Consider the following 11,179-nt stretch of genomic DNA (forward strand, 5'->3'; position numbering starts at 1 on the left):
ATTAACCAAAGTGGTGAATTGGTGGGGCTTCTTACAGTTGCATCAAGGGCATTTAATCCTAATTGCACCTAGCTGTGCATGTCGACCTAATGTTATCTCTAAAGGATTCCCCTGTCTGCTTCCTCACTGTCCCTTCACGCTTGAGATCGACTCTGACTCGTGATCAATTGTAATTATGTGTGTTTTGCCCAAACTCAGAGCTGGAGATCGCAGCATCTCCTCCCCTTTCTACTTTTATTACAATACAAACCAGCATCGGTTTATTTGGTTTATGGTCCGTGTGACCCCGGGAGAGAATGAGTGGATATCCTCTTGTGACTGAATTAATTTGTTAAACTGCTACGGACCGCTGAGGCATTTTGGAGGATACCTAAAACAACAGTGGCTGATTACTCAACTCACATAAAAGCATCCTCTCAAAGCAATCTCATTTGTGGCTCCAAAGCTTGTGTTGTTGTGAGTTTCGCTCTGTTACCTCGGTTAGGTAATACACCGGCGCTGAGAGTTATATTGGAGGTGACACCCCATCAGGCCTATAAATAGCTTTGCACTTTTCCCCCAGGAGCCCAGCTGTAGCTCTCTCCCAGGCATTTGATCTCTAGTTTGTAGGGGACTGACATCACCCACGGCTGCTTTGTCTCCCTGACTTACTGACTCCTTGCACACGAACACATGTGCAGCAAAACACACGCCAAGAAACTATAGGCTTTCATCTGCAGCTGTGATGGTGACGCTTTTTTAAAAGGTAGACGCTCCACAGATAGTTCGCCTTAGGGTTTCCCTCAGCTACATTTAATGATGACTCACCTATTCATTTTAAAAACTAAGCTCTGATGGTTACAAGCGAAAGCGGCGGCCGCGGAGTAGAGTGAGTTCTGTGAAGGTGCATCGCTCTTGAATAAATAAAACTGTTCACTTAATTGGAGGGGGCTGGGGATTCAGGCACAAGCCCAGCACAAGCCTCACAACAAGTGGGAGTACGGAGCGACTGAAAACAAAAAAAGATATACAGAAGCCCTGCAGGCTGCGTCTGACCCCAGTGAGTCACTGTCTACACAGGCTTCTCCAGGACTGGCCATGACTCAGTGATGAGCGCTAACATTACTGAAGTGCACTTCTGCAGTGTGTAACTCCACTTTGGATTAGGCACCATTTTAATGCTCAGCGTTTTATGCCATGCATTATCACAGTGAAGGCTATAATTTCCTACAGCGGCTCTGTTTTCATGATATTTTTCTAGACCTTTCTTTATTCTACTGAATACAACACAAGGACACTGTTACACATAGTAAACAAACAATATGATGTAACTAATGGCTTTATTAATGGTTAATATTGTTGTTTATGGCTTTATAAATCAGTTATAAGCCATTAATAAGTTACCTAACGCCAACAATTCGTTAGAACACTTACCTGCTGGGAAAGGTGAGAAACAACTGATCATTTATTAATGACTTAAGGCCACATATAAATGCTGACAGATGGTTTATGAGAAACTGACTAACTCATTATTATTAATGTGTTTTTTCTATTATTTATTAATGTATTACTAACATGTATACTTGAAAAGATGGACTCCAAAGAGCTTTTCTACAACCTGGCAACCCCAAACGTCTTAATACTAATAACTGCTTAGTAAAGCATCAGTAAATGATTAATTAGTTACTAACAAATCCATTAGTCACGCTTATAAATGTCTTATAATGGTTGTCTTTCAAAATCAATTAACACTTGAAAAATCAGCCACTTGTGACAGTACTAAAAACTACCTCAAGTGTGCAAAACTTAACAAATACAGAAAAGAAAATATTACAGGATGTTCTATTTGAATCTGTAACTCAGATTCATTGTGTCTGTCCACTGTGATATTTCTGCCATCATCAGTATGCTCTTGTAAATGGCGGCCCTGTCCTATATTTTTTGCATACCGGACACAAATTATAATACAATAAGGTGAATCTACAGTAGCCACCGGCCTATGAATAATTCATTTCAGGAAAGGGATATCTATTTGCCCCGCGCGCGTGTGCACCTGCTGCCATTTGGCCACCACGTTGGCCACCGCGTCTCCAGGAGAAAATCCCTGCATTTTTTTACCCCCCACTCTGCGCCCTCTCCCTCCATGCAGATGTGCATCGATCGGACCGAAGCCCGATCAATTCGGGCAACGCCAGAAACTCTTGCGTGAATAACTTATAACTCAGGCGTGGCGGGGTGGGTGGGGGTGAGTGATGTGCGATGTGCGATGTGCGCACAAGTTTGCGCACAGAAAAAAAAAAAAAAATCAAACACCTAAACAGACTCTGGATCTCTTTGACACACTTCAGCAATGTAGGGAATAAGGTGTAGGCTAACTTTGGAGTGTTTGGTGACTACATAGGACAAGTTGTTCCGACGCCTCTGGGGTGTGATCACCGTTTCTCCACGTGACGAAGACGATCATTCACTCCAGTGGGCACGGTGCTCGATCTCCGCCCCGGTCCCCGGTCCCCCTCCTCAGCCCGCTGCCTGGATCTGGATGCGCCCGATGATGAGGAGTGGGTCGCCTGCCTGCACGCTGTTTGAATGGTCACAGCTGCTGAGGGACATCATGCCACACGCAGCCTCGACGACGGGCGTCTGTTGGAAATAGTCGGTAAGTTTGTATCGGAGGAGAGAAAGAGAGAGGGAGAGAGAGAAGAGAGATGGTGCTTCAGCACGCTGGACAGCGCTCGTGGAAGTTGGAGAGGACAGCGGCGCGCGGACACACGAGGATCCTAATTGCGTTTTAATTTCCCACTGATGGAGAGATATGAGCGACGGGTAACCATGGTTGATTTCAAGTGCTACACACCGACTAAAGGCGCAGGTAACCCGAGAGCGGACTTTCTGGAGTGAGACATGGACTTTGCTGAAATCCTTTTCGCTTTGTTCATCGTCGTGGTCGCGGTCGTCTCTCTGTTGTCAAACTTGTTGGTGCTGCTATGTTTCGTCCACAGCACCGAGATACGCCGACAGGTGCCCGGTGTCTTCACCATGAACTTGTCCTTCTGCAACATCCTCATCACGGTCCTCAACATGCCGGCCACTCTGGTGGGGATTATCAGGAACCAGCAGCCGTTCGGGGATTGCGTTTGCCACACGGTGAGCTTCCTGGAGACTTTTCTGACAGCCAACACTATGCTGAGCATGGCAGCGCTCAGCATAGACCGGTGGATAGCGGTGGTCTTCCCGCTCAGTTACTCCACTAAGATGCGCTACAAGGACGCGCTGATCATGGTGTGCTACTCCTGGCTCCACTCCTTCACCTTCTCCCTGACGGCGCTGCTCTTCTCCTGGGTCGACTACAGCGACGTGTACGCGTCCTGCACCTTGCAGCCGAGCGAGGCAGGCAGCGACCGGATTAAGTTTACAGTCTTCACCGTCGTTTTCCACGCCACCAGTTTCATGCTCTCCCTGCTCATCCTGTGTTTCACCTACCTGAAGGTGCTGAAAGTCGCCAGGTTTCACTGCAAGAGGATTGACATCATCACCATGCAGACTCTTTTCCTGCTGGTCGACATTCACCCAAGGTATAGTTCACCTAATGCACTTAGTCGATGTTGAGTTTGATTTTTTTATGCCTTTAATTGCCATGTACAGCCTTGTCACTGTTTGGCCTTTGTTTGCAGTGTGAAACAGAGATGTTTAGCTGAGCAAAAGAGGAGAAAGCAAAGAGCCACCAAGAAGATCAGCATCTTCATCGGCTCATTCATCATCTGCTTTGCTCCTTATGTAATTACAAGGTGAGTGGGACTGATAGCAACCAATAAATCATTTAATTCACTTACATGAACTTCTGTGCAAGTCTTCAAAATTAACAACCTTTTTCACAATATCACAGCCTGAACAATAAAATAAATTCATATCTGCTGCCACGCTCACTGGTTTTGCTGTGTGATCAGCTTATAACACCTGAAGTGTGCGCACACACACACAACAGTATGTCATGACCTAACACCTTGCTGTTTATTTTAACTTGACATTTTGACTTATTATCATTTCTCTGGCCCGTGAGGCATCAATCATCACCTGCATTGTGCCGTAAACAGGTGCCCTGCCCTGTATTATCCACTTACATGCACATAAAACACAGTGGCTCAATAGACACAGACAAGAACCAAAAAAAAAAAGAAAAGTGGCTCATAGAGAAAAGAGGAAATGCCTCGAGGGGCTCATAAAACAGTTGTCAGCCAGATGTGGTGCTGATGACCCACCAGTGTGACATTTGTGGTGTGTGCACATACTGTATGGGAAGAGAGGAGGGATCGCACATTAACAGCGGAAGAAAAGAAAAAAGGTGTTTGAGTAACTGGAGCAACCTCCTGACCAGGTCTACCCACAGGACTTAGCCTGAGTGGCCACTGGAAACACAACATCTCATTATTATAAGTACTAGTAGCCTACTAGTGCGATTTTCTCTTTATCTGTCCGTGGTCAGCCCAGTTCTTCCTTTTCAGTTTTGTTTCGTAACATTACCTCCAATGGCAGAGCATAAGGGACTGTATGTAAATTATTTTTGTGTGAGTGGGGGCTGAACCCTCACCAGGCTAATACACTGTTCAATGAATCCTCTAACAAAAGAAAACTGCAGAACCCTCTCCCCTAATATGTTAACTAGTGAAATGAAGTGACGTACATCAACCATAACCATGCTCCAAGATTACGATTAAAAATGCCACGTGATTTGAACTGAAAACAGTGAATTAAGAATTACAGCCAAAAACAACTCTCATTTGTTTTTCCATTTAATTTAATTGTACATAAAAAGCAAATGTGTTCTAACATTTATTGTGGTCCATTTCACTTAAAGGGGTAGTTCAACATTTTGGCAAATTGGCTCATTGCCATAATCTCTATAGTTTCAGGAGTAGGTTCGTTACCTTTCATTGTCGGTGCAAGATATTTTTAGAAAGGCGAAGCAGAGCTGTGAGCTGCTCAGAGCTACACTATGGAGGCTAATGGGATTTCTTGGTTTCCCTCATCAAACTCATCAAATACACAATCCAACAACTCCAAAACGCTCTGGTTGACAAGTTGTGACTTGCACATTCACCACGTTATGAGATACTAACGGAACAAGACGAGACAGAGTTGGTTTCAAGGTAAATTCATGCAAAACAGCTGCACGTTCCCATCAGGGGCAGTTTTTTGGCAAGCAGTCTCTGCATTTCCCTCTAAAACAACTGTCTGGTAACGTTCTGTTATTATCTCATAGCGTGGTGAATGTGCAGGTCACAACTTGTCCACCAGAGCGTTCTGGAGTTGTTGGATTGTGTATTTGATGAGTTTGATGAGGGAAACCAAGAAATACCATGAGCCTCCGTAGCGTAGCTTTAAGCAGCTCGCGGCTCTGCTCTGCCGTTCTAAAAATAGCTTGCACTGACAATCAAAGGTAACAAACCTACTCCTAAAACTATAGGGATTATGGCAATGGGCCAATTTTCCAAAATGTTGAACTATCCCTTTAATGTCTTTTGGTTTATTTGTTTTGTTTAAATCTTCCACTGGATAATGGGAGACCATTGAAAACATAATATACAGGTGGAACATTTGTCTGCTAATCTGCACAAAAAATCCTATAACTGTCAACTTTAACCTTTAATTTTCATACAACTCCTAATGTAATGAAGTATGTAGGTTCATATGACAAAAGGTTTTAGTGGCAACTTTGATTGAGATGTTCTTTGTTGAGTCTTGTTTCTGCTGCCGCCCCTTCAGGTTGGCTGAGCTCCTACCTTTTGTGGACATCAACCGCCACTGGGGAATCATCAGTAAGTGCCTGACATACAGCAAGGCTGCGTCTGACCCCTTCGCCTACTCCCTCCTACGTCAGCAGTACAAGAAAGTCCTGGTTACAGTTGTCAACAGGCTGCTCCGCCGCGACCTGTACCCTTCATCTGGCCACAACAGCTCTTTGGACACAGAGAACGACTACTGTCTCCAGAGGATCAGCTAATGGCAAACTCACGGACATGACAGATTTTACACTATACGGGCCAAAAATAAAGGTTGCCTTTTTTGGAAAAGAAGAAGATGGGGCGGAGAAGAAGAATGAGGATAGAAAGACAGAGAAGACAGGATATTGTTAGGAAAGGAAAAGTGAGTAGATAGAGGGGACAGATTGTGGGTGGGGTGGAGGGTGAAGAGAGAGCAAAAAAAAAGCAAGATAGTGGGTGGAGAAGAATGAAAAGACAGTGATGAGGGGGAGGATGAACAGACAAAGCAGTGAAGGAGAAGGAAGACGAGATGGGCGAGGGGGAAGACAGATAAGGAGCGACAGGGATGATGTGGAGATGTCGGCCCCAGACAGTATTGGTAAACAAGAGATCTGTGATTCATCAGTGGACGGCAAAAACACACAAAAACCACACAGATGCACACACAGATCAGACGAATCGATCCCATCGGATAAGTCACGGACCACCCCCACCCCTCCCCCCTTTGCAGCCAGAGACGTCTTCACTCCCAGAGACATGTATAAAGTGGCCTTTTGTACTGAACCAGCCACTTTGTAATGATTTTGGCAAATCCACATGCAGCGACGTTTTTTTTTTTTCCTTCCCTCCGCCACGCAAAACACAGGGACAGTTAGTAGCCGATGGTCAATAGGCAGCAGAGCGACGATGTGAACGAAAAGGACGGATGACATTGTCCCTGCTTCTGGATGATGTACCCTCAGTGAATAGATGTACTCTTAGGTGTGGAGAGTGCAACTGCTGCACGTTATCGCCATGTTCTGTACTATTGACCGTGTTAGACTACTTTGCAGTGTCATGTCAGTCACTAAATATTGATGCACTTTGTCTAAATCTCTCAGAGCTACTATAGTTACAGGAGCCAAAGGCAAATAACATTTACACCACCGTATTAAAGGATAAGGCTGGTGATATTCTACATATTTTTTTTTTTTGTTATTTTCATTAAAATGCCATGAAACCCCTTGCCCCCAAAAACCTACACAGTGTTTGTCTTTTAAATACATTACAAATTCTCCGAGTCTGCCTCCAGCCTCCAGCTCCGGGAACCATTTGTCCTCGGTAATTCTCTAAAATCGGGCCATGGATACACTGTATATCCTCATTAAAAAGTTTTGCTGACGAGACTTGGACTTCAGCACCGACTGCATTCAAACTCGGGAGTTTGGAAAAGTGTTTTTGTTGGTAGCGCGTATAATTAGCTGTTGTGTCACGCACAGTGTGGAAACTCCTGTTAAAACCGTGACAGCTGTGTCATTTGTATTTCATGTCAGTTCTTCCACTGCCAGAGTGAAGCGCTGGAGCCCATGTTGGAAATTGACGTAGGAGATTCTTGTACTTTAATGACATTGGTGATCATCATACTCAGATTTGACTCTTCTTTGGGACTTTGACACTTACAACTTAACTCTGACTACAACGTTACAATCAGGAGTAGTAAACTCTTCAGGGACTATATTTAGTTTATAGAGTATATAGCAGCAGTTCAGTGTATATAGGTTTTATTGTAAGGTTTGTTTGTATTTTCCAATATCACTGCATTTAAGTGAGCAAAAAGTGAGAATGATTATGTACTGGAACGACAGGTGTGGTGGTCCCTGGCCACTTAGTCTTCAAAGCATCTTTGTTTTGACACATGTTCCATTTAATTAAATCGAACTCTCTTGTGAATTCAACAAGGGAACTCAAGTCCAGGAGGCAGGGATATGTGGAAGAGGGTTTACTTGAAGATTTAGGTCACAACATCATGTCAGGAGACTGTAATCCAAAAATAGCAAATATAAACATAACCTTTGTGTAGATTGTATGAATTTCATTACCGTTTAGGCGTATAGGAGCCTATAACAACGTGGGCAGTTACGTGGTTAAGTGTCAGGTGAGATGAACGGATGCCTGAGAGGAGGAAATGGGTTTGTTAGTGGCTGGATGTTGGTTTATCTGACAATAAGGAACACACAGAGTATCACCAGACTTATCCTTTAAAGTGTGCGTTTGTTACTGAATGTACTAGAGATAGCCCACTTTTAACTGAAATGCATTTGTACAACTGTGCTTTGTATTGCCAGTTGACTGGAGAAAATGTTTCTATGGATATTTACATGATGTTATTATTATTATATATTTTGCACTGTACAGGAAAAAACTTCTTTTGTCTAGATGAAACGGGAGGAGCAATGTGATGTAGCATAGGACTGCTTTCAAAGTGCTTTAAAACACACTGTTTTGTGTTTGTGCCAGATTTGGATAATGTGACTTTTTTCAGCTGTTCTATACTTTAACCAGAACGGCTGCTTTATTATTAAAGAAAACTGTTTCTTTGGATGTATTTTAAGCACATGTATTTTTCCTCCTGTGAGCCACTTGCTGTTCTTTGGCAGTGTGATTAGCTATTAGTGGAATATGTGCAATAAAATCTGTCAATTACAAAGCTATTAAAAAATATTAATGTTTCCACCGTAATGTCGATGAATCTGGATTACGCCCTTAGATTTAATTTGTAAGCTTGTATATTAAATTCAAGCAGCGCAGTTAAAAGTCTTGGGCACCAAAATGGTAAATAGTGGGATTTTTATTTAAATAAGGATTATGGAAACATGATCATCGTCTGCAATATTCAATATCTGAAATCGATGGATACAGGAAGTCGAAAGGAATCATGATTCAACCATTCTCTGGTTCCTGTTTCACCACCAGCCACTCACCTGTTGTTTCAGCATCACATTGTTTTGCATCCATCTGCCAGTAATTATATTGTAAATGATATGTGGCATAGAAAACGACCGTGGTGTCACATGAACAGTCTCTGTCGCAGCAGTGTTATTGCCAAGTGTAATTAAAGAGACAGGTCAAAGATCACTTCTGCAGATTAGTGAGTCTGATTTACTCTGACTCAGTAATGACTCTGGCTTAATTTGATGCATGGAAACAGACCAACACTAATTATTTGCAGCATTAAGTGAAGGAATCTCAATTTTCGTGGCTAACTCCACCACCACCAGCAGCAGCAGCAGCACCCCAGAAACCGAGCAGTTCATGCTAAAAGCAGCTCAAGGTTGAAGTGATGCCAGGCCTTGGCTATATTAACATATCTTTCTAATTAACCCCAATCATAGGGAACTGATAAAGGAGAAACTGGTAATTAAAACTGCTGAAATGGAAAATGTATGCGAGGCAAAGTGAGTAGCCTATTTCACAGCTGCTTTAGTTCACAGTGTCAACAAACTCTTTAAAATATTTTTCTAAAGTGAGTCATCCCCGGACATTCAAGTGTACAATTAAGCCTAAGGAAAACTTCAAAACAGTTTATCTTAGTGGAACATGACCAGGGGTAAACAGCTCAATCCCTAAAAGTGTTTGAAGCTCTGAGAAAGGCAACGAAACAGGAATACAAAAAAGAAATGGTTTAAAACGCTCTGCAGAGATAGAAATTAGCAAAAAGCTGATGCTCCACTCTGCACATAAAAAATTAAAGCCAGACCTATTGCATCATCGTCTTTCCCCAGGAAGACAGAAGACATTTATAGCCACCATGCTAGCTGCTCTGTCAGGTTAAACTGAGGTAGAGCTGCTTTGAGCTGAATGCAAATGACACCAAAAAAACATGTTCAAAAGTGTCAATGCTAACATGGTGTGGTTTTTTATATTAATGTTAACTGGTTAGTGTGCTAACATTCATCTTGAATTTCACAAAGAATTAATAAACAAAGTAAGAAGCAAACTCTACAAAATAGCCTTGTCATCATGAAAACTGGATTAGAACCTGGCATTTTGTATAATCAAGAAAAAAGGCAAGGCAAGTTTATTTGTATAGCCCGTTTTTACAAACAGTTTGTCTCAAAGGGCTTCACACAGCATCATAACTCTGCCCTTAGACCCTAGAGTTAGAGTTAAAAAAGCAACCTATTGTGTATTACATATAATTGTGACTACTTCAGTCTGTTGTTTATTTCTTTCTCTCTCTCTTTTTTTTTTTTTGCCTGTAACCGTACCTTTCCAGCATCTCTCCCCAACCCCCATTTGTGTCTCAGCTAAAATGTTACACTCACTCAACCAATCCAACCAGAAGGTTTTCCTGCCTGCTCAGTTTCTGGGCCATGCAATAATCTGTGTAACAAATGACTGTGATAAGGATCTAATTTATATTCCTGCTTTAGCTTAAGGATACAGTATTCCTTCTTTAACTCCAGTGTGCACCTCCCTAAACTCACCACACAGCCAGGGGGGCCCAGCCTGCTCTTGAGATACTCCATCCAGTCTTTCACCCAGGGGTGCTGCGACTGGCTGCTTGCATGATGAATAATCATGCCTCCCATTATGCTAATATAGATCAGCTCAGCATGAAGGAGATAAGAGACTGTAATAAGTAGAATGAGTTAAACAACACTTTAAAAATGTAGGTAGCCATAGCAAAATTTTTATGTGATAGTGACCAAGATTTTTTTCAACCTATGTGACCAAGTTACCGTCACAGTAAATAAAGACAAGGTGCTCACTTGGTGCTTAGAAAAGTTAAAAGAGTCGAAAGTTAGGCTATGTGGCATCCACCTCATCTGAGCCTTAAAGTCTCTTCTTGAGATATCGTTGTATTTGCTTGATTGCCAGGTGTCAGATACAGTGAGTTGCCGTAATAACTCAAACATCGAAATAATTAACATAAAATTGTGAAACACCGAGAAAAAGCATCCAAATAATGTAGCCTGTGCTCTAAACTCTGATATAAGTTGCTGTATCTGTGCATGAAACCATGTGTTATTAAATGTAGGCAACTTGAACAATACTCTTTGATATGGTCCGCCCAAAGAGTGAACATTAAAATGTGGACCCAAGCAGGTCTGGTTGAGTCAGCCTATTGATCAATTGGTGTCATGTGACTGGAAAAGGCCCAAGTTACCAACACCTTGCTCCATGGAAACAAGTGTCTGTCTTTCTGATTGTGTTTCAACTTTCGCTTACCTCTCTAGGTTAGGAAGTTGAACCTGAGTGTAAACAAAGGTATAAGCAGAAGTTGTAATACAAAACCGGAAGTGAGCCAAGTGGGCGGGGCTACATAAGGTGAATTAAACAAGGTAAGTCCTGAGTTGGACGAAAGCTGCTTTCACTGGCGCTTTTTGCTTTTATTTAACCCAAAAACTTCCTTCAAAACATAGTCAACAACTATTTTTTCCCTCCTCTAACTTAAGTTA

The 11,179-nt window shown here is 42.5% G+C and overlaps 1 protein-coding gene across 1 annotated transcript; it reads left to right on the forward strand.

The window, feature by feature from the left end:
• Window positions 1-2,684: 2,684 nt before the first annotated feature.
• gpr78b (G protein-coupled receptor 78b) lies at window positions 2,685-8,421 on the forward strand. The gene is made up of 3 exons (XM_085759983.1): window positions 2,685-3,551; window positions 3,651-3,764; window positions 5,740-8,421. The coding sequence occupies exons 1-3, from the start codon at window positions 2,881-2,883 to the stop codon at window positions 5,975-5,977; spliced, it is 1,023 nt and encodes a 340-aa protein (XP_085616109.1). The 5' UTR covers window positions 2,685-2,880; the 3' UTR covers window positions 5,978-8,421.
• The last annotated feature ends 2,758 nt before the right edge of the window (window positions 8,422-11,179 follow it).

The sequence above is a fragment of the Trachurus japonicus genome, chromosome 18, assembly GCF_045865225.1.
Source record: "Trachurus japonicus isolate A0001 chromosome 18, Traja_1.0".
Classification (NCBI taxonomy): Eukaryota; Metazoa; Chordata; class Actinopteri; order Carangiformes; family Carangidae; genus Trachurus; species Trachurus japonicus.

Bases quoted from the DNA above. Each gene is read 5' to 3' on its own strand.
- gpr78b (XM_085759983.1), top strand. From the start codon at position 2,881: ATGGACTTTGCTGAAATCCTTTTCGCTTTGTTCATCGTCGTGGTCGCG. The intron at 3,552-3,650 runs GTATAGTTCACC...CTTTGTTTGCAG, and splicing joins CTGGTCGACATTCACCCAAG to TGTGAAACAGAGATGTTTAG. The intron at 3,765-5,739 runs GTGAGTGGGACT...CCGCCCCTTCAG, and splicing joins GCTCCTTATGTAATTACAAG to GTTGGCTGAGCTCCTACCTT.